This window comes from Eulemur rufifrons, chromosome 15, assembly GCF_041146395.1.
Source record: "Eulemur rufifrons isolate Redbay chromosome 15, OSU_ERuf_1, whole genome shotgun sequence".
Taxonomy (NCBI): Eukaryota; Metazoa; Chordata; class Mammalia; order Primates; family Lemuridae; genus Eulemur; species Eulemur rufifrons.
The window spans coordinates 67,984,227-68,011,843 of record NC_090997.1 but is presented as its reverse complement, the minus strand read 5'-3'; the positions used below and the strand labels follow the sequence as shown (position 1 = coordinate 68,011,843).

General features: G+C 36.8%; 1 protein-coding gene across 1 annotated transcript in view; it reads left to right on the top strand.

The window, feature by feature from the left end:
- Nucleotides 1–27,617, top strand: part of FRK (fyn related Src family tyrosine kinase) — an 83,208-nt gene that overhangs the window by 32,135 nt on the left and 23,456 nt on the right. The window contains exon 2 of the mRNA XM_069487420.1: nt 3,553–3,674. Within this exon, the coding sequence (XP_069343521.1) occupies nt 3,553–3,674 (122 nt within the window). The remainder of the gene's footprint in view (nt 1–3,552; nt 3,675–27,617) is intronic.

Sequence of the window (27,617 nt, the reverse complement as noted above, 5' to 3'; positions counted from 1 at the left end):
TTTCATTAAGTATCAATAAAATGCATGTGTGCTATCATTTTACCAGATAATTTTTCACATGTAAGTGCCAAACTTGAACTTTTTCCTAACTGTGTTGTGTAAATTTCTAATTTGTTTACTATTTCTGTATGTCAGTAATTTTTAAACTTTGATATGCATCAGATTCACTTGGGGAATTTATTAAATCCCAGATTGCTGGGCTTTGCCCCCAGAGATTCTGGTTCAGTAGGTGTGGAGTGAGATGTGAGAATTTCCATGTCTAACAAGTTTTCATGTGATGCTGATGCTCCTGATCTAGGGACCACACTTTGGGGGTCACTGATTTAAATGACTCCCCTGTGATGGTTTACACCTCCTAGGATATCTTGTTTCCTTCTCAGCTCTCACTGTTGATGGCACACGAGAACTGTAGCTTAAAGAGAGGGTGAAATTGGCCGTGGTGGACAGCCAGGTGTGGGGTGCATGTGTCCTTCCAGAACACAGGCAGCAAGGGCTCCCAATGGTAGACCTGACGAGAACGGCAGTCCTGCCAACGCTTCAGACCTCACATTAAGGACCACTTCTCACATGTGCAAAGAGTGGAACACGCTATCGTTGGCCCATTAGTCTCTGCAGCAGCACATGCTCTAGAGATTGCAATCCACAGCAGTTGCGTCATCTTTGAGTATGAAGGATGGCATTCTAATACCACTGCATCCAGAAAACAATTTTTTGTTTATATTCTTCATTTCCTGATCGGAGCTCAGCCAAGTAAAATTTCAGGCATTAGGTGAGCTGATGCATCTAGTCAAATATTTATATCCCTTTCATTGTTACTGTGGATTCAATACTGGGTGTGCTTTGCTTTGTAAAGTGATTGTACCAATCTGTTATATAAAAGTCCAAAATTGTTGAGCGAGAAAAGGATTTTTTAAAAAAATTTACTGTAGGGCTCCTCTCCAAATGTAGTAAAATTACTCTATCTTTAATCATTTGAGTTAAAAAAAACTGCTTTATACATATATTGGGCACAGGAAACACATCACTTATGGACTTGATTATACAAAATCAAATGTAATGTATGTACATAAAACTAATATAATGAGGTATTTATTCTTGAGGATAATGAGATATGGGAGATATGATCATAATTCTGAATTTGCCAGATAAATTACAATTCTTGTAAAGGTTTACATATTTATATTTTGATCAAATATTTTAATGTTGGTGCATAATCAATGCACTTTGAATCAGAAAAATGCAGTGAGTTGATCAGTATATTTGATCCATGTTCCTTCTTTGCTTGAAATAATTATGTGAAAAAATTTTGCCATTTCTCGAAATGGAGTTGATAGAATGCCTGAGTACTTTAACCATTAGCTTTCACCAAGCATGCATGTATCCATAAAACTAGGTACAGTTTTTAAAAATGCATTTGCTTAAACTTCATATAAATGCTGTTGCAATTGTATATATCATTTTTTTTCAATATTTTTTGTCCCTAAACTATTTATTTATTTAGAGATGGGGTCTTGCTATATTTCTCAGGCTGTAGTGCAGTGGCTATTCACAGGTGCAATCATAGTGTACTTTATCCTTGAACTCCTGGGCTCAAGCAATTCTCCTGCCTCAACCTCCGTAGCTGGGACCATAGGACATGTCATTTTCCCTGGCCATTGTTTTAATTACTGTATAATATTCCATTTTGTATACATAACTAAATCTGTTTATCTCTTCTCCTATGATGGAAATTTAGGTTGTTTCGAATTTTTCAATGCTAGAATTCTTCAGTGAATGTTCCTATAGCCTATCTCCTTGGCACATATAGCATATAGGCAAGAAGTGAAATTGAGTAGTATAAAAACATTCAGCTTCACTAGATAGTGCCAAATTTCTCTCTAAATTAGTCTACCAAATTATATTGTAACTAGCATTGTGTAAGGGTTCTTGTTTCACATTTTCCCCAATACCTAATAATGTGAGAGTTTTTAATCTTGAGAAGTGTGAAATTGTATTTCATTGTAGTTTTTATATGCAAAATTCTTAATATTGCTAATTGCCAGTGCACAGAGAGGCTGTGTTTCTTTTCATATTTTTATTAATTATTTGGGTTTTCCTTTTCTGTGAACTGTCCAGTTATAGTCTATGCCAATTTTCTACTGTGTTGTCTTTTTCTTACTGATCATAGGTCTTAATATAATGTGAATAGTCTATTTTTGTTTATATATCTTGCAAATATTTTCTCCAGGTTTGTGGCTTGTATTTTAATTTTATTTCATGTTCCAGATGACCTTTAATAGACATGGAGCTGAGTAAATAATAACTCTCTCATCTTAAACCACTAAGATATTTGGAGTTGTTCATTACTCCAAGATGACCTGGCATATCCTGATAGATATAATATGATATAATTTATAATTTGATGATCAGGAGAATGATAACCAAACACCCTGCATTTGTTAGAAGATAATATTTACATGTTAATGTCTCTCTTTCTTTTCAGTTCCTTCCCCTCAACCTCCTTCCAATTGCATCATTCTTGCTGTACTCATATTCTCCAATACTCATGACCTGTCAATAAATTTTGAGTTAATTTTTAATAGCCTGCATTTCATCTCCCCGCCTGTATTTTTTCCCTCAAGACTGCTTTTCCTCTCATGTCTATTAAAGGTCATCCGGAACTCTGCTCTGTCTGTCTCACTCAGGAAGTTTCTATCTCCACACTTCCATGATTGCTGAGCCATGATTAGAAAATACGGCAGAAAAGAGGCTCGTTCCTAGAGCTTCTATTTAAAGCTTCTCCTCAGGAATGAACCCATTGGCAAATAAGTTGCATGGTCATGCCTGAACACAAAGATATTAGCATAATCCCACCATTTCCCAGAAGGCTGGAAACATCGGGTAGACTACACTAATGACTGCTACATTGATTCAGGATCATCTTTAACATTATCAAAGATGATACCTGAAAAGATAAATGTTTTACCTCATATCTTTAATAATTATGATCATCTCTATTGCCCTATGAGGAGGAGTCATTTGTGAAAAGCAGGCATTCTCAGCTTTCTCTTATTAGATCATATTGGTTTAGACTCTGATATTAAAGACCTGTGATTCTTTGTTGGGGATGATTGCATTCATGAACTGGCGTATTTGGTATCTGATTTCTGGAATGGTAAGGTTAAGAGGGGAAAGACCAGAGGTGGAGGTGGCACTAAGAAGATATTAATACTTCCCTGGAATGCAGCAGGCTTATGTGGCAGGTCTACACTAGTGCTTTGGCTTTATAGAGGGAAGGCACAGGACCTCTCAAACAGAATGCAGGTGTAAAAAGGGACATAGCAGTTGGCATCAGTCCAATTCCTGCTTTGTAGTTTTCTTTTATGAATTCTGGTGTGGATTACAGACATCTGAAAAGTCATCTCAAATGTCAGAAGCTACCATTATACTTGCAATAGTTTCACTAAAGAATATCAAACGTTTTTGATATTATAATACTATCTTGCTAAGCTTCTTGCTCCTAAAAAATGAATGTTGATTGGTCAATTAAAGTTTACATATCTCTCTTTTTAGGTGGTTCTTTGGATCAATCAAAAGAGCAGATGCAGAAAAACAACTATTTTATTCAGCAAATCAGACGGGTGCCTTTCTAATCAGAGAAAGCGAAAGCCAGAAAGGGGATTTCTCTCTTTCAGGTATGGACATTATTTTGTGTGATTCAAGTATGGGTTTGAGAGTCTGCAGTTATGAACTTGTGAGCATGAACATGATAATTTTAAATTTGTCTTATTTCTTATTTTCACAATATTAAATCTATTGAACTACTCAAGAGTAATACAAAACCAGTAGAAAAAATATTATCTATGGCTAGAAGTCTCTATAAACAGTTTCAAATAAATGCACTTTGAATATGAAGTGGAAAACATATGGATCTGCCTACATTTTCTCACTTTTGTATTATCTAGGGTCCTTTTAGGGAAATAAGCAAAAAGCAAAAACTATACTGTTATCAAAATTCGTCTTGTCACAATATAATTCTTTTCTTATTGCATTTCACTTGTCTTTGCAGTTCACTTGTCTAAATAGAAAGTGAATTGAAATGCTTAATGCAAATGCATTTAATTAACCCCATAACATGTACAATTTGGTCAAATGTAATTTTTCACCTAAGAGTTAAGTACATGTTTACACTGCCCTAGGAAAAAAGCAGCACAGGGGACCTGAGAAATATCTTTTGAGAGGCATAGGTACCTACATGTATGTCTTTGCTTTAAAAAAATCTGTGTTTTTAGGTGTATATTGCCATGCTGCAGAATGTCTTTTCTTAAAGGCTCTACACTAGTTCATCTCTAAATCTGAGACTTTCTCTCTTATTGCCGAGTTATGATCTAGGCTTGTCTAGGCTTGTCATTTGTATTATCATCCCCTTTAAGTATGTGTTCTGTTTCCCCAACTAGATGTAAACCTTATTGGGGAAGAGACTTTGCTTCCCTTAATTCCTGTTGCCCTGAAATAAATGCTTATTAAACATGATGCCCCTGTACCTCATGGTGTCTATCTGGGTCACTGGAAGTCAGGGCAGCCTCACGGTGCTATGTTGAAGGAGGCCATGAGCCCACATGTATTGGGAACTTTGACCTGACCTGAACTCTGGCCAGGCTGTGTGCACTTGGTACTTACTACCCTTCCACACATCTGGTGGTCTCAAATACCAGGGCAGATGGGTTAGAGCTGGAGAGAATCAAGGGCAGTGGTGTTGAGGGTCCATACTTCAGTTCCTGCCTATTCTGGCACTGAGTCAATATCATATTCCAGAATTGTGTGGATTCAACTTCAATGCTATAATGCCTGGCTCCATGCATAAGAGGTTAGAAAATGTGTCTAAGTATGATGTGTCGCTGACCTTTTACATGTTGCTTATACCCAAGGTGATAATCAAAATATTTAGTGACTGATATGGAATAAGTATTAGCCACTCAGAACATATGCCCCCCTACTCTGGGACTTCACACCAATGGACAGCTGTATATACTCAGGTGGCAGAAGTAAACATTTTATATAATAACTTTTTTCTGATTATGAAGAAATATGAAAATTTTTATATAAACAGAACAGCTTAAAGAATAATCATCTATCCTCGGGGACAGTGCCTATTAAAAAAAAGAATAATCATCTAAAATGTCACTTTCGGAAGATACATTTTAAATATTAGAATACCTTTCCTGTCAGACTTTTAAAAAATTCCTGACCTATAAGTGTATTAATTTATACACATATAATATACACTCACATCCCCATACACAGAAAACAAAACTGAGATCATCTTGTAAATAATGAAATATATATGTGTACACACACACATATATTTGGGTATATGCACATATGTGTGTGTGATATGGATCCAGGCTCCATTTTTCTTATTTCTGTCTTGCAGTATCTTGTGAACATTCTTGTGTGTCCTTTAATATTCTTCTTCACTATTATTTTTAGAAGTCGTGTAACTGCATTCTATGAGTATATCATCATTTATTTGATCTATTTCATATTGTGTACATTTTCATTATTTCGCTATTATAAAATAGAATACGGTAGACATCCTTGTAGATAAATATTTGAATATTTGAAGATTTCCATGAGAATGTTATATTCAGAAGGAAAAAATTGAATCTTTTTGAAATCTCTATGCTTAAAAAGAAGAGCTTTAGGAGAATTCCTTGTTTAAATTCATCCATGTTTGTTTATTTGCCTTTGACAATATTTATATATCAAATTAAGTGGCAGTTACTTAGCCAAAACCTAGACTAAATGTTTTGATTAGCATTAAAAATATAGAAGTATGATATTTCCACAAAGAAAACAAACTAAAAGGAGAATTACTCAAGTCATATCTTTGAATAATGCTCAGGCTACAGTGACTGCTTGGAATACTCTCTAAGTAGGATATTATGGAACAAAACAGCTTTGCAGGCTTAGAACAAAATTACAAGGATATTGGCTGAAATGTACTATGAATACTCTAGAGCTTGCTGTGGATTTAGGAAGCTTTGTAGGCCTTGCGTAGAGAACAGCATACCATTACAGATTCTTTTTCAATGAAGTCAACCAATTTAGAGTCTTTCAAACAAATTATCTGATTGCTCTGTATTCACATGGGAACAAAGTAAATGCTTACCATTATGTTACACTGAAAGGAAAATTTTCTTATTAGCCAGAGGTAAGGCTGGCTATACAGGAGAAAAATGGAAAGAAAAAGGTCTTTGATATATCCATAAACAGACAAACAAACAAACAACCCAATTGCTCACTGTTGATTATCACTAAGCATCTTCAGATACACCTCTCATGGATTTATTTCGTGGTGCAGTTGTCTCCTTAATCAGTCAAGATTGATGGTCTTCTATTTTGCTGACTGCTGTGCTGCTAAAGGAAGGCAAATAATATCCCCGTTCCATCTCTGTCTTTCCCATATGAGTTTTCCTTAGAAGTATTGTCTTTATTCCTTGGGCAGCAATGGCTTGCAGCTGTCAGAGAAGAGCTTCATGAGGGAGCATGATTTATTGATGCTGGGGTGGGTTCCGAGAAATGGCAGCCCAAGCTTAGGGTGGGTACTAATTGGGTTGATGTGATCCTTGCATGGCTGTCTGCTCTTGTGAGGTCTGAGTAGATATGAAAAGAGAATTAGGGCCATGACACCTCTCATAATGGCAAGACACTAATTAGCTGTGAATTACAACAGCGCTTTTGTATATTACATATTATATGTGTTAGCCAGAGAATCTGTCTTCATTAGATGCATGACAGGTAGTTTTAGTGTCCCTACTGTTATTTGTCATTGATAGTGAATTGTTTTTCTGATGAAAAATATCAAATTCTGACTGCATGTCAACTGGTTTGGCTATTTCTTGACTTCAATCAATTACTTTAAAGGAAATTATTGTTGCTATTGCCATTAATATTCATTTGATGTTTAGTGCCCCATAAACATTTGTATTATTGTTTAAAGTATACTTTAAGAAAAATGCACTTTAGGGGCTAAAATTGATCTGCAGATGAGTTTTTCAGAAGACAGTCTGTATTGAATATTGTGATGTTATTCAGGCAACTCTGCATATATAAAAAACCTGCAGAGTGGTAGAGCTTCGGCATTCATTTTCAGTGAAACTCTTTCAAGAGCAAATAATAACAAATTGAAGATAGTTGAAAAATGACTACATGGAGGACATAAGGCAAAAGAGCTCATCAGTAATACTCAGGGTGATGCATCTAGGAGCTGACATTATTTATTTACACATTTGTATATTTCTTCAACAAACATTTAGCGTGCCTACTGTGTGCCAGGCCCTCTGCTGGTCGAAGGGTAGCCAGGACCAGCAAGGCACAGTCCCTGAATTCAGGCTAGGGAAGAATCATAATACAGTTGTTTTGTTATAAGGCAAGAGAGAGGGCAGGGGCTGAGTCTCTGAGGGGGAGTCAGGGACGGTTTCACTGACAAGGGAGCATTTGGGTTCTGTATCAATTTGTGTTACAAGGTGGCTGAGGGGGAATGATTATGTCTGGCAAATGTAAGTGAGCCGAGTTGTGAGTACATCTAGTGCTTTGTGGAGTGGTAGGAAGGGGGAGGACAGTGCGGCTGTGTGTGTGTGTGTGTGTGTGTGTTTGTGTGTGTGTGTGTATGTGTAGGGAGTGATTGGGAAGGGAAGAATGGTGGAAATGAGCATGAAAAGAAAAAAACTGGAGCCAGACTGTGCAGGGCCTTGTATATCATGTGGAGCAATTCGGACCTCATTCTACGAGCAGAAAGTGATGGGTCTGGTCGTATGTTACATAGTGTGGAGAATGGATGAGAGATTTATAGACAATAGTCTGGGGGAGAAGTGAGAGAAGCAAACACAGTGGCATTGCTGGCTGCTGTCTGAAACCACAGGTTCCAGATGAGCAGAGTCCAGCGTTCTGCAGAGAGGTGTGGCCAGACTTTAACTCAGCTGGCTACGCTGTCATCGCTCCAGCACAGGGCGTCCCCAGGAACTGCAGGGCTCCTCTGTTGCTCTCCTTTTCTTCTCTCCTACGGGAGAGGCCGTAGGACCAGGGATAAAAAGGCTGCTTTGGTGCTAAGCAGTCTGAGTTCAGGTATCAACTCTTTGCAGGGTTGTGCCCACAGCCCAGTGCCTAAGTGCTTCAGGCCTATGGGAAGTTGCAGCTTCTAGTGCTCAGAAGAGGAAATCACAGGGGCCTGTGGGAAGTTGAGTTCAGGCGCAGCCCCTCATCTGGGGGTGATGTGTGGGTCTAGTGGGCCCTTTGCCATGCATTACAGAAAGAGCCCCCAGGAGCCTTTTCTACGTAGTCCTCTTATCTCCACAGACATCGGCCTGAGCCAAGACAGAGTTACGGGAAATGGAGAGAAGGGAATAGAAGTGAGAAATATCTAGAAGACAGAACTGACAGGAATTGGTGGCTAATGAGGAATGGGGTAAAATAAGGGGGAATGAGAATCTAGGATGGATGTCAGATCTCTGACCTGAGTAATTGGGAGATGGTAGTGGCTTTAGCCAAATGAGGTATATAGGAGGAGATGATTCACAGTGAGAAGGGGAGGGAACCAAGGGAAATAACCTCAGAGGTGTCGGAGGCCCTTGTGGGTGGACATATAAGTAGCCATTTTTTTTTAAACTTGTTTTTTACTTGTTTCTACTGATTTTGAGCAGAGTACCTTCTATGATAAAATTTAATTCCAGTGAACATTTAGGTCTCATGGAATATGAAGGTCTTTTTTAATAGTTGTTTGTGATTGCTGTTTAAGTTCCTTCTTGAGGATATAAGATAGGCCTCTCTAGTGACAATTTAATTTTAGAATAAATATATTGGAATTTTCAGAACCAAGTAAATGTTTTGCCCTTCAAAGTAATTGCTTACCATCGCTCAAAGTATTGTACAAATGGTAGAACTGTCTTTACAGAAAGAATATTATGTGTTCATTAAGGGCAGCTTTGATACTTGGAAATGAGCAGAGTTATCTGAAGCAACTTTCTGAATAATACAGATGATTTAACCTGAGTGATACCATGAACTTATAAATTTGTAAATATTTCTGCATCCCTTAAAAATCAATTCTAAAGGCAATTCAAAAGGAAATGAGAACAACAGCAGCTTCCTTAGGAAAAGCGTGTCTCCTCTCATGTTGACCTTGTATATCTCCTTCCTGTTGAACTTACATATTCAAAGATTCATTTATATTTATGAGTGACTCTTTCACTGTAGGTAAAAATGTGCTTCTCAAACTACATTTTAAACTCCTTGAGCAGAAGAAAATGTTTTCATTGTTTTTGTTGCATGCTTCTCTGTCTCCATAATTTCCTGTACATTTTTATAAAAACAGTAGACGCTCGAACACTCTTGATGCTGTCGTCTACCGGGAGCAGATAAGCAAGGCCATTGTCCTTGTCTTAAACCTCTGGTCTGGGCCATGTAAGATCACAAATAATCCTCCTATCTGCTGTGTTTCAGACTTACTTTAGAAAGACAATTTCACACCTTGACAGGTCAGGGTTTTTTTTAAAGGTAATAAGACTTTTGTAGAGGAGACAAAATTGGAAAAATATATCACTTGTTAGTGTGACCCTCTATGCTTCTGCCAGGCATGGAGTTCAGACCCAAACTCATTCTACACACACCACTCAGCTACTATTATTGCTTCCAAACTTTTGAGATATGCTGACTCATTCTAATCTGATTCTGTCCCACAGGCAAAAGACTCTAAGTTTCATTATCCATCCCCTGAGCTATCTATTCATTCTTTGTTTAAAATTAATGTGGACATTGTGGCCACTAGAACTTGTCAGTAATTCTATTACTATTAACCATGAATGAAAATACAATTGTATATCCCAAGTAGGGGCAAGTATAATGACAGGAAAAAAATTGCTCCTTGAATTTATTATGCAATGAAACTTCCATGGATTCTGGGAGCATTTTGATATTGGTTAAAGATGTTGTGCTTCTTAAAAAGTGCACATTCTGCAGAAAGAAAATGTTATGTTAATAACTCCAGCATCTCATATAAAATGTATTAAATTTTAAACATGTTGGTGCCATCTTAGAAAATGCCTTTTAATTAAAGTCATAATTTAGTTGTGTTCAGCTTAATTGCAAATATCATTGCGTATAATAGCAAGTGATTTTTTTTGTGAGTTATGGTATATGCTGCCTTTTCTTAATATTACTACTGGTAAGTTATATTTCAAATGTTTTAAATACTCTATAAAGTTAAATTAACATTTTATTATGTGGTACATATATCTGTGTTTATATTTGTATGCACACATATACACATAGGCAAAGATGCATAGGCGAAGAACCTTTTTTCTAGGGCACTGGCTCATGAAGAAATCTTATATCTTGTTGAAAATCCATGCCTAGCATTTCTAGAAGTATCTTTACGAGGCTTGTATTTTGATTTTTCCTTCTTTTAGTTGTCTGTGAACCTCTCATAATGACTTATCTAAGTCTTCTTTTCTTATTTTGCTTACCTTGTTTTGTTTATTTAAAAATGTTTTCTGTATTGGTATTTTGAATCATTTGAAGGAAAGTACAACAAAGGAATGATGCATATTATTGCTCTTTGAATGCAACTTTATACTAATCAATTTCAGATATTAAATCAATAAGTAGGAAGTTGATATGTCCTGTGGAGGTCAGTGAAATTGCTGTCTTTTTGTAATTCATGACATATTCCACTCCCCTGTTTTTTTCATTTTTTTAGTTACCAAATTAAATTGATCCTTTATTTGCATTTTGTCTCACTTTGTACTTCTAGATTAAGATAGTGGTGGCGTTAGCATCCCTGTTTTCTATTCAGCTATTCAAAAACATACATAAGAGAAGTGGAATCCTAGTAGCCCTATAAAGTAAGTCTACCAGTCAATGATTTCTTAGAATCTGGGTATTCTCCCAACTTCAGTGGGAATGTAGATTGAGATGCTATAAGTGGCTGGAGCAGAGTTTGACCTTTGCATCAGATCAGTGCTAGTCAAAAGTGGGAGGGTGCTGAGACCCATGCTCAGTGTGTGTCCGTGTCTTAGAGAGGGAAGACGTGCAGTTACCAGGAAACCAGGCAGCCCCTGCCCTCCCATGTGGAACTGACTCCATGATCTGGGTGATCTAGGCATCCATGCACAGCCCACCTTCTCTGTGTCCAATGGGACGACAGCTTCTGGTACAGCAAATGTGATAGGGTGGAAGATGACAGAGAGTTGCACACTGACATGAAGTTGACCTTACAGAAAGGAGGAAATAAGAGCACTGCCCTCTTGTGATGGTGTTTTCCACACATTCTTCTGATTAAGCAAATACTAACCACTCAACATTACCGTCTTAGCCAATTTAGGCTGTTATAACAAAATATCATAGACTGGGTTGTTTAAAAGAACAAATATTTATTTCTATTATATTTATTTCTATTTCTATTGGTCTGGAGGCTGGAGAGTCCAAGATCAAGGTGCCAGCAGATTGGTGTCTGGTGAGGGCCCTCCCGTTTGCAGATGGCTGCCTTCTTATATTCTCACATGCTAGAGAGAAAGAGGGCTCTGGTCTCTTTCTTATAAAAACACTAATTCCATTATCGGGGCTCCATCCTTGTGACCTCATTTAAATCTAATCACCTCCCAAAGGTGCCACCTCCAAATACCATCACATTGGGGATTAGGGCTTCAATATATAAGTTTTGGGAAGAGAACACGAACACTCAGGCGAGAGCAATCACAAAGTATTGAATTATGTTTCTTATTGTCAGTGGGCAAGCCAGGAGAGTAGGAGGTCTACCTTGCCTTTGGCGCAGCTACAGGGGTTGGATATTTGTTAGACATTGGCAGTGTTTAAAGACATGATGTGTTAGCAGCCCTGCTGTGTATAAGCTAACAGAGGGAAATGTACACGCATCGTAAATGACTGGAGAGGAAGACAGGTGAGTGTTTTTTTCCTAAACACCAGGTTTCTTTTCATTGAAGGATGAGTATAATGAAGAAAAAAGTCATAAGAATCTGGATACTCAATAACAAAATTTCCTGACTTATGTTCTAGAGCATGAATTCTTTGATAAGCCAACAGTATTTCATAGAAAAGAGAGGTCAGCAGTCAGGTGCATTTGAAGAACACCCCATATTACATTCCCTCTGTCCTGACTTGACAAAATATATTGAAGTCTCTGAGAAGTCTTATAGCAAAGAAATATAACTTTTTCAACCCAGAATATCCCAAACTACTTCATTATAGAGCCACTTCTTTTTTTTATAAAACATGGTTTGGGAAAAATTATAGTATAAGAGATGATAAACAATAACCTCAAGATATAGACAAAACTCATATATTTGAGACATATTCACTAAAAGGAAGAGAAGAAAAATTTTGAAGGAATTTGATTTGAAATTATAAAATACAAGAAAGCATAAATTCTATGAAATGAGACATAAAAAACAGCATGAAAACGCAATAGATGAGAGATAGCATTTAGTGATATAAAGAGCATACTTGAGATGCTCTCTGGAGAGAGAAGAAAAATAGATGAAAGTTTGTGAGGACAGATGATGCATAAAGAGCAAACATTTCTTTGAAATTTATTAGAATGATTAAATGCAAGCAACAGTTAAATATGTAGCAGAAGAAAAAATTCCTGAGCTTTTTTTTTTTTTAATCTGTGTTTGCAGATTGAAAGGACCCACAATATTCCAAGCAAAATAAATGAAAAGATCTATACCTAGGATATCTTTTCAAAATACTTTAATATCAAGGATAAATGAAAAAATTCTGTGAACATCCAGGGCAAAAAAAAATCACAAAAGTATGAAAATTGAGTTGGTCTCAAAATTCTTCTTCACACCATTAAATACCAAAACTCAATATAAGCATAGTGTTTCTTCTTTTTTTTTCCTAACTTATTGATGAAGTTGACAGGTATACTTTCTTTTGCCTAACTTTGTTGATAAAGTTGATAATTGCATACTTTCACCTAAGTTCACCAAATGTTAATCGTTTGCAACATTTATTTTCTCTCTCTCCATCATTCGTGTATCTGTATATATCTGTGTATAAGTGGCAGATATCATGTCACTTGGACTCTAAAATCTTTGATTTTGGTATGTATGTCCTATGAATAAGTATGTATGTTCTATAATAACTCTCTCCTATGTTATATCATTTTTAAGCCTAGGATAAAATAATATTTCACACTGATATAATAATATTATCCATTAAAAAGTATATACTCAAATCTTTCCAAATGTTCTTTCTTGCTCTTTATTTATTTGCTTTTTATACAATACAGGATTATGCATTGTATGTGGTTATTCTCTCTTATGCTTGTCTCTTACTTAGAAGAGTTGAAAGCCTTCAATAGCTCTGTTTTACCGACATTTACCAAATGAATTTCTGTTTACATGACATTTCAGCCCTTCATAGCCTTCCTGGAAGCCATTTCTTGCCTAATCTTTTGTGTTACTTTAAGTCAAACCATACTTCCTGAAAGACGAACACAAGCTATTGCATAATTAAGCAAGACTTGTACTTCCTGTCTTCTTAACCTTTGTTTTTACTTTCTTTGAGAAAGGTACTCAAGACTTAGCACAGTGTCCTACGTGTTGAAGTTTTTTGATAAATGTTTGTTTACGAAGGTTGGATGATTTTAATAGGATGTTACTTATTTTTTTCCTTGCCTCACTTTGTCTTTATATAGCAAATAAATTTTCAAAAATATTAGGAGGAACATTTTGAACTATTTTTAACCATTCTTTTATTCATTGATTCATCCATTCACTTATTTTTTATAGAACTTTCATTTGTGTTTACAATTATCTGGCATAATTGTGTAAGCAATTAAATAGCTCACACGATGACAAGCATAATAATCAAGTTATATGCACAGTGCTTCAAGAACCCAGCAAAGAGAACAATTAATTTTCTGGAAGGGATTAATAAGGCAGGGCAGTACAGGGGAGAATAGACATCAATCAACACTATACCTGTGGTGACTAAAAGCACATGGAAAATAGTGGCATAAAATTTATGTTTCTGTTCATATAATGTCCATTCTTAAGAATCTTTCTTATTTTGAAAAATCACGATGGTCCTTAGATTAAGAATGATAGGCCGGGCGCGGTGGCTCACGCCTGTAATCCTAGCACTCTGGGAGGCCGAGGTGGGCGGATCGTTTGAGCTCAGGAGTTCAAGACCGGCCTGAGCAAGAGCGAGACCCCATCTCTACTAAAAATAGAAAGAAATTATATGGACAGCTAAAAATATATATAGAAAAAATTAGCCGGGCATGGTGGTGCATGCCTGTAGTCCCAGCTACTCGGGAGGCTGAGACAGGAGGATCGCTTGAGCTCAGGAGTTTGAGGTTGCTGTGAGCTAGGCTGACGCCATGGCACTCACTCTAGCCTGGGCAACAGAGTGAGACTCTGTCTCAAAAAAAAAAAAAAAAAAAAAGAATGATAAACTCTTTTCTGTGATGCACTTTCAGACCCTTTAATAAATAAAATGGAGATCTGTAAATTATTCATCCATTACCACCAATATGCCTGAATAACTAACAAAAGTACTGGATTGTATATATTATAAGTATAGTCATCATACATTCAATGTGGGTTATATTTTTGGATAGCTAGATAGTGCCAGGACTGAGATTGTTTGGCCTCTCTGGTTCTTGGGCCCACATGACACATAGACTTAAACATTGCAAACTGCAAAAAAGGGAAAGGATTAAAAGAGTTGAGCAGTGGAAGACAGAGGGAAGGAAAGAGAAGAAGGAAGAACATTTGAGAAGGCCTGATGCTGAGTTTTGGATTGAACAGGATATTAAGACTTCTTGGATCTGGAAATGAAACACAGTGACTCACAGGGCTTCCAGTTCCTTCTTCTTTCCACTGGGCCTGAGCAGGTCAGTCTAGTTTCTATGTCAAGTATATAACAACTAAATAAATGTTTGCATCTTAAGGCTGCCTGATTCTTAAATCAAATAAAATATGTAAGAAATTTCTTTTTCTTCCTCTAAGGGGCAAAAACGTATTATTGAAAAACTACTGTGAGATTAGGCCCAACCAGTGTATTTCATATAGGGTTGGTACAAACAGGAACATTGTCTGCAATGTTGAATGCTGTATGTGTAGCCTTTATTTTGAAACCAGAACACCATGCCAGCTTCTACGTTTTGCTCCCTGCTCTTTACAACAGAGGGCCATTGCTGAGCTTTCAATCAAACATGTGCTCCCTCTTGTGGCACATAAGGAAATAACATGCCATTATGCAAACAAAATACAGGAGGTTTTTGCTTTGTTTTTAGTTTTCATGACCCATTAATTTATAAAAAGGAGAAGAATGTCTGATTTTAGTTGAAAACAAGTTTACAATTTTAGTATATTTCTAGAAATTTGTGCTGCAAATGAAAATTCACCCAAATGGCAGCAGTTTCACTTCATTAATGTCAAAAAATCGACCAAAGTTTAAATTTTCTTAATGATTTAGGCATCTAGTTTCTGCATGGTGTAAGTTATACAAAATGTGTTCATGATATAAAAAGTGAATGAGATAAATACAATCCAATTTAATAAGTTAGTATTTCTAATTTTAAACTATGTATTTAAAATGATATATGCACATTAGCTACTTTATAACTATCAGCATCCTGTCAATCATAAAGTCATTTCTAATGCATTTTAGAAACGTGCTTTGCATTAAGTCATTAGAAACCTTGGCACAGGAACTGCAATTTGAGAAAGTATTCTGTTGTCTTAAAAGCCTACACATAGCAGGAAATTTATTTTGCTATTTGTTTCAGTGGGGCTGGAACTTTCTTTCAATCTTCTCTCTCTGAAGAGCTATCTCCTTACCACCTGCAGATGTTTGTAAAAAGGTTTTGTGAACAGCAAAATATGGAGGAGGCAAAAGCATAAAAGAAGGAAAAAGAGCAAAAAATTACAGTCCTATTTTTATGTAGTTATGGTAAATGGCATTTTCTATATATCTATTATATGTATAATCCTGAAAAAAGATGATCCAAGCCTTAGAGAACTTGTGATTCATTCATTCATCAAATATTTGTTTAATGCGTGCTGAGTGCCAGCAACTATTCGGAAGGCTGAGCTACGATGGCAAGCAAGACAGTCCTTGCTTCATGAGGCTTATGTTCTAGTTGGTAGTGGAGGGGAGATGCCAACTAAACAGAAATGACACACTCATGTAGGAAAAATATCTATTTATTTGTTGAGTTAGTCTTGTTTTTACAAGAATAAACAAATGGTCAAAGCAAGGAAAACACTTTTTATGTATATAATAATAATGACTTGGAGGAGAAATGAGGATTGCTTTCTTACCTGGGAATTATAAGAAATCTGAAAGCAGAATTTTATACTAAGATTATTGTGGTTGGAAAGATAAGGTCATCAGAGCTTCAGTTGCGTTCTCCCGTTAACAGTATTGCAGTTTATGATAATAAACTCTGCAGCCAGGGAGTTTGGGTTTGGGTTCATCCTCTTACTAGCAATGTGGTTTGGGCAAATCACTTAGCCTCTTCATACCTTAATTTCCTTTTCAGTAAAATGGAGATTAAAAATAGTACCTACCTCTTGACGGTGATGTTTAGCTTAGATGGGTTAATACATGAAAGATGCTTAGATCATAGCCTGGCATAAAGTGAGAAACATCAATATTTGCTATTGAGCTTTTATAGAACTTGCCCCATGATTCTGGCTGGGTATCCCTGGCATAACAAAGGGATTGGGAAGTTATGATAATTGCTTGTGGGATAGAAGGAAGACGATATTGGGTTTGTTCTTTTCTCTATGAAATTTGTGGTATGTATTTGTCCTGTGTTAATTGATTTTGTCCATAAAGCTCAGTGGTTTACTCAAGCTACATGAGGGCTGCTGGTTGGCTGTGACTTGGCTGGGCTCTGTCTGGGGTAGGCAGGCGTAGGCTCATCTCCATGTGTCTTTCATTCTGGACTCAGGCCAGAGGAGCTGTTGCTGTCTGGGGCATGGCTTTCTCATGGGGGAGGGCAGAAGCTTAAGGGGGAGAGACAAACCATTCAAATCATTTAAAGCTTCTGCTAGGACATGCCATTTGTCATGTTTGCCGCACTCCTGTTTGCCCCAAGCAAGTCACATGGCCACATGCTAAGTCAGTGGTGTTGGCAGGGATGTTCCATCTACGGGGAAGTCATGGCAAAGGCCAGAAGAGAATGAATAATTGACCTCATGTCTCATATAAATAGTCCCAGACATAATACCTACAGATATTATTGATGTAAAAGTAGCCTCAAATAACCTTTATCCCTACAAAAATACAACTCCACTATATTGAAAATTTAACTACTATAAAATATCTGCATGTTATAATAAGCATTTAACATTCTAATAATAATGATTTTGTTACTTGTTGGGAGGTAGTATTGATACTTTCCTCTTTATCTCAATAATTTCACTCTAGATTGGAAATCAGCAGCTCTGGGCATCCACTGTGCAAACCTCAGTTTTGTCATCTATAAAACACTTATGGCATTTGTCCTGTCTACATTATTAGCTGGTGAGAATAATAAGAATATGTACAGGGTGCTAACTATGTGCTAGGCACAGTCCTGAACCTCTTTACATGTGTTTAAGTATTTAATTTACACAAATCTGTGAAGTAGGTTCTGTTATTACCGCCAACTTACAGAGGAAGAAAATGAGACATGGAGACATTAAAGTAGCTTGTCCAAGGTCCCGTGGCTAGAAAAGTAACGAAGCTGAGAGTTACAGCCAAGCAGTCTGTCTCAGTGGTTATGTGGACATCCATTCTATCACACAATAAAAAAGAATATGTGAAAATGCTTTGTAAACTTTAATAAACAAATGTAAGATAAAAATCTCATTCATTATTCTTTTTAAAAATAAACACAAATATTTTAAAGTACTACTAAAAACCTTAGTCAAAGTATTTTGCCACCAGTCCTATCTCAATCATTAACTAATTTCCTAGTCCCCAAAAGGGAGAAAAGCCACTGAGGAGACCCCATGAAAGGGGCAGGCTTCGTGGTGTCATCTATGTGGAGTTTGGAAGCAAGTAATAGTAGTTACCATGCATGGAACACCGGCCCTATGATTTAGGCATATTTATTCTAATCTTCACAAAGATCCTGCAGGGAGTGTTCTTTTTGGCTTTACAGATGAGGAAACTGAGGCTTAGAGAAGATGAATAGATTCTTTGCAAGTAAGTAGCTGAGCTCATTTTCAGCCCAGCTTCCGCTGAGACCAGTCCAGGCTCTTCCCCACCACTGTTCCTTTCCAGGAAAAGGCTTGTAATGAGCTCATTATAACCATCAAATAGCGTTCCATCCACAAGTGCTTAAGGATGTGTTTATCGAAGCTTTCTTGAGCTTGACAGAAAAAGGCTCTGTGAGCTTCCAATGAAGACCTCTAAATTATCACTGAATCAGCACATCGAAAGAAATTTGTTTCAATAAGTATATTAAATACATTTATTGGGCTTCAGCAAGTTCACAATAGAAGTGGATGCTGATCATGTGATCTGAAGTCTAATTCAGCAGCTATTGGAGATTTATTATCCCCCTTTGATTTTGTTTGAGTGGGAGCAGGGAAACAAGTGTAAGATCTTGCAGCTGGGATTACAAGGGAAAACAAGAGGAATAAACATCAAAACCCATGTAACAGGCCATGTTCTTTCTGCTTGCGACTTACTTCTGTAGATTCATTATTCATGCATTCACTCATTTGTGCATCTACCTATTTATCAAACATGTGCTGAGATCTCTTATTGGGCCAATACGTTGCAAAGCTTAAGACATCAAACTTTCAGTCTCAGCTCTGTCACTGAGTGACCCTGAACAAATTATTTAAGCCATCTTAGCTTCATTTTCCCACAGTAGGGCTGTTGTGGGAATTCACTGAGATAGCATATGTAAAGCTCTTGGCACCATGTTTAACATATAATAAGAGCTCAATAAATATTAGTCATGATAACGATGATGTGACAATTTTGTGCTAAATAAAAAAATGATGAGTGAATAAAAAATATGAGATACACACACACATATGTACCTTGTGGAATACTACATAGCCATAAAAAGGAATGAAATAATGTCTTTTGCAATAACTTGGATGGAACTGGAGACAATTATCCTAAGTAAAGTATCTCAGGAATGGAAAAACAAATACCACATGTTCTCACTTATAAGTGGGAACTAAACAAGGGATATGTATGGCCATAAAGTAGTGTAATGTTATTGAAAAATAGGAACGGGGAGGGTTGGGGGGTGAGGGATAAAAATCTACGTATCAGGTACAATGTACACTATTCTCGTGATGGGTACACGGAGAGCCCTGACTGTAGCATTATACAATTCATCCATGCAACAAAAAACACTTGTACCTCCTAAATCTATTGGAGAAAAAAGAAATTAAGTCATGTTCTTCAAGATTGAAGGGCTCAGAGTTCATTAGGAAAGGTACAGTGTGAATATATAGGAACAGTACCGTGAAATGAATTCAATAATAGAAGTAGACTTAGAGTGGAATGCTAAGGACCAAGCAACCTGCTCTGCTTGCTGAGGCTGGAGGCTTAATAAGGGAAAGAGATGCCTGAGCTGGTCCTTGAAAAGTGAAATAGTTTGTAATATGTAAATAGGATGGTATTCCACTTTGAGTTAACAGTTTGTACAAATGCGCAGAGACAGGAAACAGCAAGCACAGTGCATTCAGGGAGCTACAAACAAGTGTTTAAACCTTGAGGATAGCGTGCAGCAGAGAACTCTGTTACGGGATCTGAAACGTAGGCAATAGGGGAACACTTGACGAGCTTTAAGGGGGAGAATGAGAGGTTCAGATTTATGTTTTAGAAATTACTATGCTGGTGGAGCTACTGAAACACTCCAGGACAGAGAAACTGACGGGGCACTCAGCAAGGTGGTGGCAGCGGGGAGGACAGATTGATAGAGCATAATGCCCAGTCAGAGGTAAGAAGGCAGGAAGAGGGAGGAATCAAGGGTGACCTCAAGATCTCCAGATTTGATGTCAGGGTTTCAGGATGGCAGTGCCATTCATTGGGAGAGAGGGTTCAAGCTGGGGAGGAAACTTGGGGAATAAGATACTGTGAATGAAATTTTTGACTTGTGTCATTTGAGGTGCCTGCAGGGCTCTAGAAGATGAGAGTGAGGGTGGCATTTCAGAGAGAAGCTGGTGAGTCATCACACATTCCTCACAGTATTGGAAGCTGTATGTCTGCGATAATACCACAGCGTATTGTGAGAGACTATATCATGTCCCAGGTCAGAACCAATACTGGAGAAGTAGTTGGAATGGGAGAAGTCTGAGAGGCAGTAAGACAAAGAAAAGTGGAATCATGGCATTAGATGGAGTGAAATGTTTCATGGAGGGAACACTCAGCCTGTTATTTCCCTTTAAGAGGTGTCAGTTGCAGAACAGACCTTATCCACAGCATTATCATCATCTTATTATTAAATGGTGGCTCTGAGTTTACTTGCTTTTGGAGCTGTGATAGCTGTCTAAACATTCTTTCTGGTTGACAATAGAAGGAGAGGGAGTAGTGAGCATCAGCGTCTCACTGCCTGGTTTTGAACCAGAGCACTAATATTTACCTGCTCTGTATCCTGGGGCAAATTACCTAAGCTCTCCATAAACTGTAGTTTCCTCCTCGTAAAATGGTGAAAATAATATTCATATTACATAGGGTTGTTATAAGGATTAAATAAAATATTACAGAAAAAAAGCATTTAGCTCAGTGCTTGCTTAGGGCAAGTGCTTGAAATCCAATAGCTTTTATTATTATGCATAAAGAACGCTATCTTTTACACAGAAGGATGGAGCTGTTGGTCCACCTTTCATTGGAATGTGTACTTTGAAACTGTTTTTTTGGGAGTAGTGATGGATTATGCTGAGTGATACACAGTTGTTCACCTAGTTCACCCCTGAACAAGTAGAAGTCATTAGGAAGATGGTTGGCCAGCCTTCGAAGTGCAGGCTGTGACTAGGAGAAGCTTTGTCTTTATGTGAAGTGTTTACCTGAACGTGACCTGAACTATGTTTGCACCAAGCTATGACAAATAAAAGTAATCTAAACAAGGTCTGCCCTGTGTAACTGAATTAGTCAGGGTTCTCCCTGAGAAACAGAGAACCAGAACCAATAAAGTGTGTACGTGTATATATATATATATGTGTGTGTGTGTGTGTGTGTGTATAAAAGATGTATTTTGGGAATTGGCTCACACAGTTATGGAAGTCCCATGGTATGCCATCTGCAAAGTGGAGAACCCAGGAAAGCCAGTGGTCGTAATTATTCAGTCTGAGTCCAAAGGCCTGAAAACTGGGAGAGCCAATGGTGTAAGCCCCAGAACCCAAAGGTCCAAGAATCAGGAGCTCTGATGTCCCAGCTCAAGGAGAGAGAGTGAATTCACTCATCCTTTGCCTTTTTTGTTCTATTCAGGCCCTCAATGGACTGTGTGATACTGGCCCACATTGGTGAGAGCAGATCTTCTTTACTAGTTCAAATGCTAATCTCTTCCGGAAACGCCCTCACAGACACACCCAGAAATAATGTTTTACCAGCTATCTGGGCATCTCTTAGCCCACTCAAGTTGACACATAAAATTAACCATGGCAGCAAACTTCGTCTAATGTTTGTCTGAAATAGAAAGCAAGAATATCTTATATCACGGGTCCTCATTCAATATGATGAAATTCCTAAGAATGAGACCTATCTGCTTGTAGAAATTAGATTGAATAGTTAGCAAATGACCAGTAGTTATCTTGCATATGTAAAAACAAGGTGAAAAAAATGGATAGAGACAATAATCTCCTATGAGAATAAATTAATATGTAGAAATATTCCTTTGTATTTTAAAAAGAGATAAAAATTGATTTCAGGGTATTTTAATTACCATTCATCGCCTTTCTCCGTGTCTTTCATGTTTTGTGTTTAATATGTCTGCTGTTTACTGAAACTGGGTGGGGAAAAGGAGAAGAGGAATTCAGGCCCGAGTTCTCCTTTACTGTGGAGAAGGCTTTCTGAGAGTTTTGGGAGAGTAACGAGAGGGAGGGGAAGGATGGCATTCGGAAAGCTTTGGAACATGTAACATCCTACAGAGAAATTAATAAATTATTACTTTTTTTTTCTTCAATCAGGAAACAGGAAATCAGTGGTTAAAAGTTTCTGCTGTTCCTACTGTCATTCATGTGCTAGACTGAGATTTGAGCCCTGCAAACAACTAACAGTGTACTTCAGACCGCTAGGCTTTGTTTTTCTCATCAGTAAAAGAAAAAAATTAAATCATCTTCAAAATTTCTGATAGTTTACATATCATATTCTCTCTTCTCCATGTCTTTTCATTAATGGAACAGTAGAATTTGTAAAGAATGTCTAGTCTAGTGCTATATTATTGTCTTTTGTGAGAAATCTCTTATAATTTGAAGTTTCTAAACTTCCATGAACAGAAATCCCAGAGAATCAGCCTATTCTATTGCTAGGCAGTTCAATTCATTAGAAATTCTGTCTTATGTTTAGTACATGTGCCATGTCTTTGATTATTTATCTTTTCATTTGTGCATGTGTTTACTTATGTCTAGAAAAGGTTTTAAGTTGGCTTATAATGCTGAAACACAGTATAAAATATAGCTAAGCATAAAAAAGACAAAATCAATGAAAAAGAACAGAGAAATAGATCATGCTGAGCCTCTAATGGGAGATAATTATCACAGTTTAGAAATCAGTTTAGCCAGGGGTTCTCTGGCAGATAAGGCAAAAAGGGAAACATATTGTGCCTCTCCCTGGCTTATGTAAGATGAGGCACATTATGATTTTAAGCATTGAGTTCAAAGAGAAATTAATTCATGAGGTCTTTATATAAAGAATATCAAGTATCAGACAGTGTCCTCAGCAAAATATGTAGATTTTTTTTAGGTGGTTAATTCTTATATTGTTTTCTAAAAAAGCTGAAAGCATTATTTGTATATTCTTATTTTAAAGGTAGTATACCTTGCTTACAGTTGATTTGGAAAGCAGAAGGAGTCAACCACCCACAAGTCTGCCAATCTAGCACAGCTATTTTCACATTGGCAAATTTAATCATCTTTGCTCATGTGCAATTATGGTTTCCATGAGGAACCTCAGCTGGATTCCTTTAGCAGGAAAGGACTCCAGGACATGTGAGCTGCCAAATGTATCATCAGGTTTGCAATATGATAGTCTCTTTATTTTCTATCCCACTTAATTCACTTAATACATTATATATATTTTTCTTACTGCTAGATAATTTTTACAATTATACAATTTTCATAATTAACTCCCAACTTTCAGACTTACTACACTTTAACAGTCATTTAATCCTATAAAATGCTGCAGTAAACATACTTGTGAATATTGCTTTTCCTTTTTTGAGTGATGATCTATGTTGTTTGTTTCCCATACAAATGCTTTTACTGAATTTCGTGTTGGAAATTGGCCCACGTTAATGGATGTTGTAAGAAACAGTTCTTTGCAATGTATTGGTGTATTTACTGTTAAGAATGTTAATGATGATATTGCTCATTACATTTTCTGTTTTTTCTTTACAAAGACATATGTGAGAAATTTTTCTCTCATTTTATTATCAGAAGTACAGTCATGCATCGCTTAACAACAGAGTGTAATTAGGCAGTTTCATCACTGTGTGGACATCATGGAGTGTACTTACGCAAACCCAGATTCCATAGCCTACTACACACCTAGGCTATATGGTATAGACTCTTGTTCGTAGGCTACAGACCTGCACATGTTACAATAATGAATACTGTAGGCAATTGTAACACAATGTTAAGTATTTGTGTATCTAAACATATCTGAACACAGAAAAGGTACAGTAAAAATACAGTATAAAAGATAAAAAAATGGCACACCTACATTGGGCACTTACCTTGAAGGAGCATTCAGGATTGGAAGTGGCTCTGGGTGAGTGAGTGAATGTGAAGGCCTAGGACATTACTATACATTATTGTAGACTTTATAAACACCGAATACTTAGACCACCCTAAATTTATTAAAAATATTTTTTCTCCAATAATAAATTAACCTGACCATACTGTAACTTATTTACATTTTAAACCCTTAATTTTTTTTAACACTTTTTGGCTCTTTCTTAATATAACTTAGCTTAAAATGTGAACACATTGTACAGCTTTACAAAAATATTTTTTTGTATCCTTAACTATAAGCTTTTTTCTATTTAAACTTATTTTTTATTGTTTACTTTTAAACTTTTTTGTTAAAAACTAAGACACAAACACACGCACTAGCCTAGGCCCACACAGGGTCAGGATCATCAGTATCACTATCTTCCATTCCCACATCTTGTTCCACTGGGGGGTTGTCTGGAGCAGCAACACACATGGAGCTGTTGTCTTCTACAATAATAGTGCCTACTTCCGCAATAACTCCTGAAGGACCTGCCTGAGGTTGTTTTACAATTAACTTTTTATAAAAATAAGTAGGAGTACACTCTAAAATAATGATAAAAAGTACAGCATAGTAAACACATAAACCAACCTCATTGTCATTAATTATCAAGTATTATGTACTGTACATAATTGTGTGTGCTATACTTTTACCTGACTGGCAGTGCAGTAGGTTACACCAATACTACCGCAAACATGTCAATAATGCCTTGTACTACAACTGGGGATGGTTACAAGGTCACTAAGTGATAGGAATTTTTCAGCTCTGTTATAATCTTATGGAACCACAGTCACATGTGTGGTTTGCTGTTGACCAAAACATCGTTATTTGATAGATGACTTATAGTGTGTGTGTGTGTGTGTGTGTGTGTGCGTGTTTTGAGTAATAGTTTGTTAATATTTTCTTCAGTGGAATCAGGTAACTGAATGTGTTTCCCCCTTTCCCATGAGCTGCTGGAAAAGCACAGACCCAAACCTTTGGCCCACATCTTGGGAACACGGACTGGCATCTGAAGGGACCTATGTGAAGCATATCAGCCTTGTTCCTACAGTCATCCTCCTTCCCTTTACCTGTTGTCTCATTTCCTTCATCCACTTACTTTAAATTTTGTTTTATTTTGAGGCATTTTGTAATTCATGCAAGCTTTCCAACGTTTCTGGAACAAGGTAGGGATATAACTAAATAAATGCATATAAATGTTTGGCTTATTTCCTTAGGGTAAGTTTTGGAAGTAGACACACTAGGTCTCATGCCACATTATATCTTAACACAGTGAAAGATTTTCTGTTGGAAACTGAGATAATATAATCCAAGCATATTAATTCCTGGTGATTTATTGCAGATACAATACCAAGTGAGAAATTAGAGTCCTGAGAGGAATAGAGTCAAGTTATTTCTTAGAGTGTTCCTCTGCAATATCAGGTGATGCAAATGCTATTTTCTTGTGAAATTGTACAGACAATTTTCAGTTAAATTAGCTGAAAAAATATTGAATATTACAATCATGTATGTTAATTAAAGAGGTACTTATATGCTTTGGATACCAGATATATACACACGATAGAATTGACATTCTGTTCTGAACATTTAGGAGCTACCTTTATGGGGGGTTGGCTTATTTCCTTAGGGGGCTGGACCATAGGGGTCTTGAGAATAAGAGCAATATTTTTCTCAAAAATGTTATAAGAATTTCAACAGATATGTGGTTCAGACTCATGAGTTCTGTGCTATATAAAGTGGAAGAGATAGTCAATTTTTACCTGGAAGTTTACTGATTATGTTACCGTGGACTATGAAGGAACCTCAGCTTGAACTTTTAGACCAATAACAATTCTGAAAGATCCCAGAACATGGGAGCTATCAGATGTATCCTCAAATAGCCTTTTTAGTAAGCTTTTTAAAGTCAACTAATATAGACATTTTCTTAATGGACCTTCACCAAACTCAGTCCACCAGTTTAATAGTAAAACTTATTGCCCAATGTCCACAACACACTTGGAGCCAGGTGTCATTTGGGACCCACTGGTTGAGTTATATGCATAAAATGAGTCAGTTCTGTTGGTTTCCTTTGGTCTTGGTGTTTTTTTTCTTTTCCCAGAAGAGGAGAGAACAACTCTTCAACATGATGATTTTAATATTTTAAGACAGATGTACATTCTCCTCTCAAAAGTACTCATACTGGAATCCTACTCTATTTGCTGTTGAACAGAATTCAGTGTAAAATGAATATGTGTCTTGAATTCTGTTTTAATGGGGGATACAACATATTAACAATAATTTAAATGTTATTTACTTGTTGATGTAGAACTATCTTAGCATGGTTTTGGAGGCAATGGTATAGGGATAGTCGTCATGGCTGTCTTAGTAATAGTATTGAAAAGTACAAACAAGCCTTCCAGAAACAAACCAAATAAATAGGGATTTACAAGAGCAGAAGTTCTCTCACAGAATTAATAGCAATTTCTTTGCTTAATATGTTTGGTAGTTACAATGTTATATAGCCATTCTTGTGCAAAAAGGGGAAGGTGTTACTTTGGAAGTTCCTCTCTTTTGTTGACAATGCTATTTGACAATACTGATCTTGTAATACAGTACTCACACATTTCATATAGAAATATCTATCATCCTTTGTGAACAATGACACTCAAACTATTCCTGTGGGAGTATATAGATAAGATCATTATTCTCATTTTCTAGATAAGGAAACTGAAATGAAATTCCTTACCTAAGGTCAAAGAACAAATCACTGGCAGAATAAGATTAGGGCAGCGAGTTCTTGATTTTCAATCCTTTGCTCAATCAACGAAGTCATATTGTTTTACTCAGTATGGGAAGAGATTACTATCAGTCAGTAGAAATAAGGCTATGACCAGATGATGTCAGAAGACCAGCTGAAAAATGAAAATCTGCACAATCAACCATTTGTTTATCTATAAAATACCAAACTTGTTATACTATTTTTCAGAGAGCCGACTAGACGTTGTTGTGTCTTGCAGACACAGCCTCTCACTTTATGTTTATATTGTATCTGTCAGTTAGTTTCTTGAGGTTCTGTCTTTTAGAAACCTAATTTTGGAATATCTTGGATTTCATAATTATTTAATATGTTCTGAATAATATGCTACTGGTATGGTAGAGTTGGGACTGAATTTTTTGAGAGTGCTTTATGATAAAAATCTCACAGCACTGCTTCAAGTAGTGGCAAACAAATCCTTTTCTACTATCAAGAGCCCCAAGGTGAGAATTACTTAAGTTTTATAAAAGGACTTCAAAATAAGACCTTGTCATTAGAAGAAAGCTGGGCTTCTATATCTGTCACCAACTATATATAAATGCATTGGGGCCTGGTAAATAGGATTGAAATCATCAGAGCCCATCTAGATCACATGGAATCAGTTACTCTGGGTGTTAAAGTGGCCAAATAATCAGGTGACCTGGGGTACAGTCCATATAAAAATTAATGTGCAGAATAGCTGAATTCTTCCAACATGAAACACATCTTTATTGTATTCCTCATGGGTGCTTACCTACATCTCTGCAATGTACTCTAATTCTTGGGTGTGTTCTGGTAGATTAATCAATTGTCAGGTAGAACATTTCTACCTAGGTCAAACAGCATAAATGAGGGTAAAGATGTAAACTCAGGATCCCTGGTC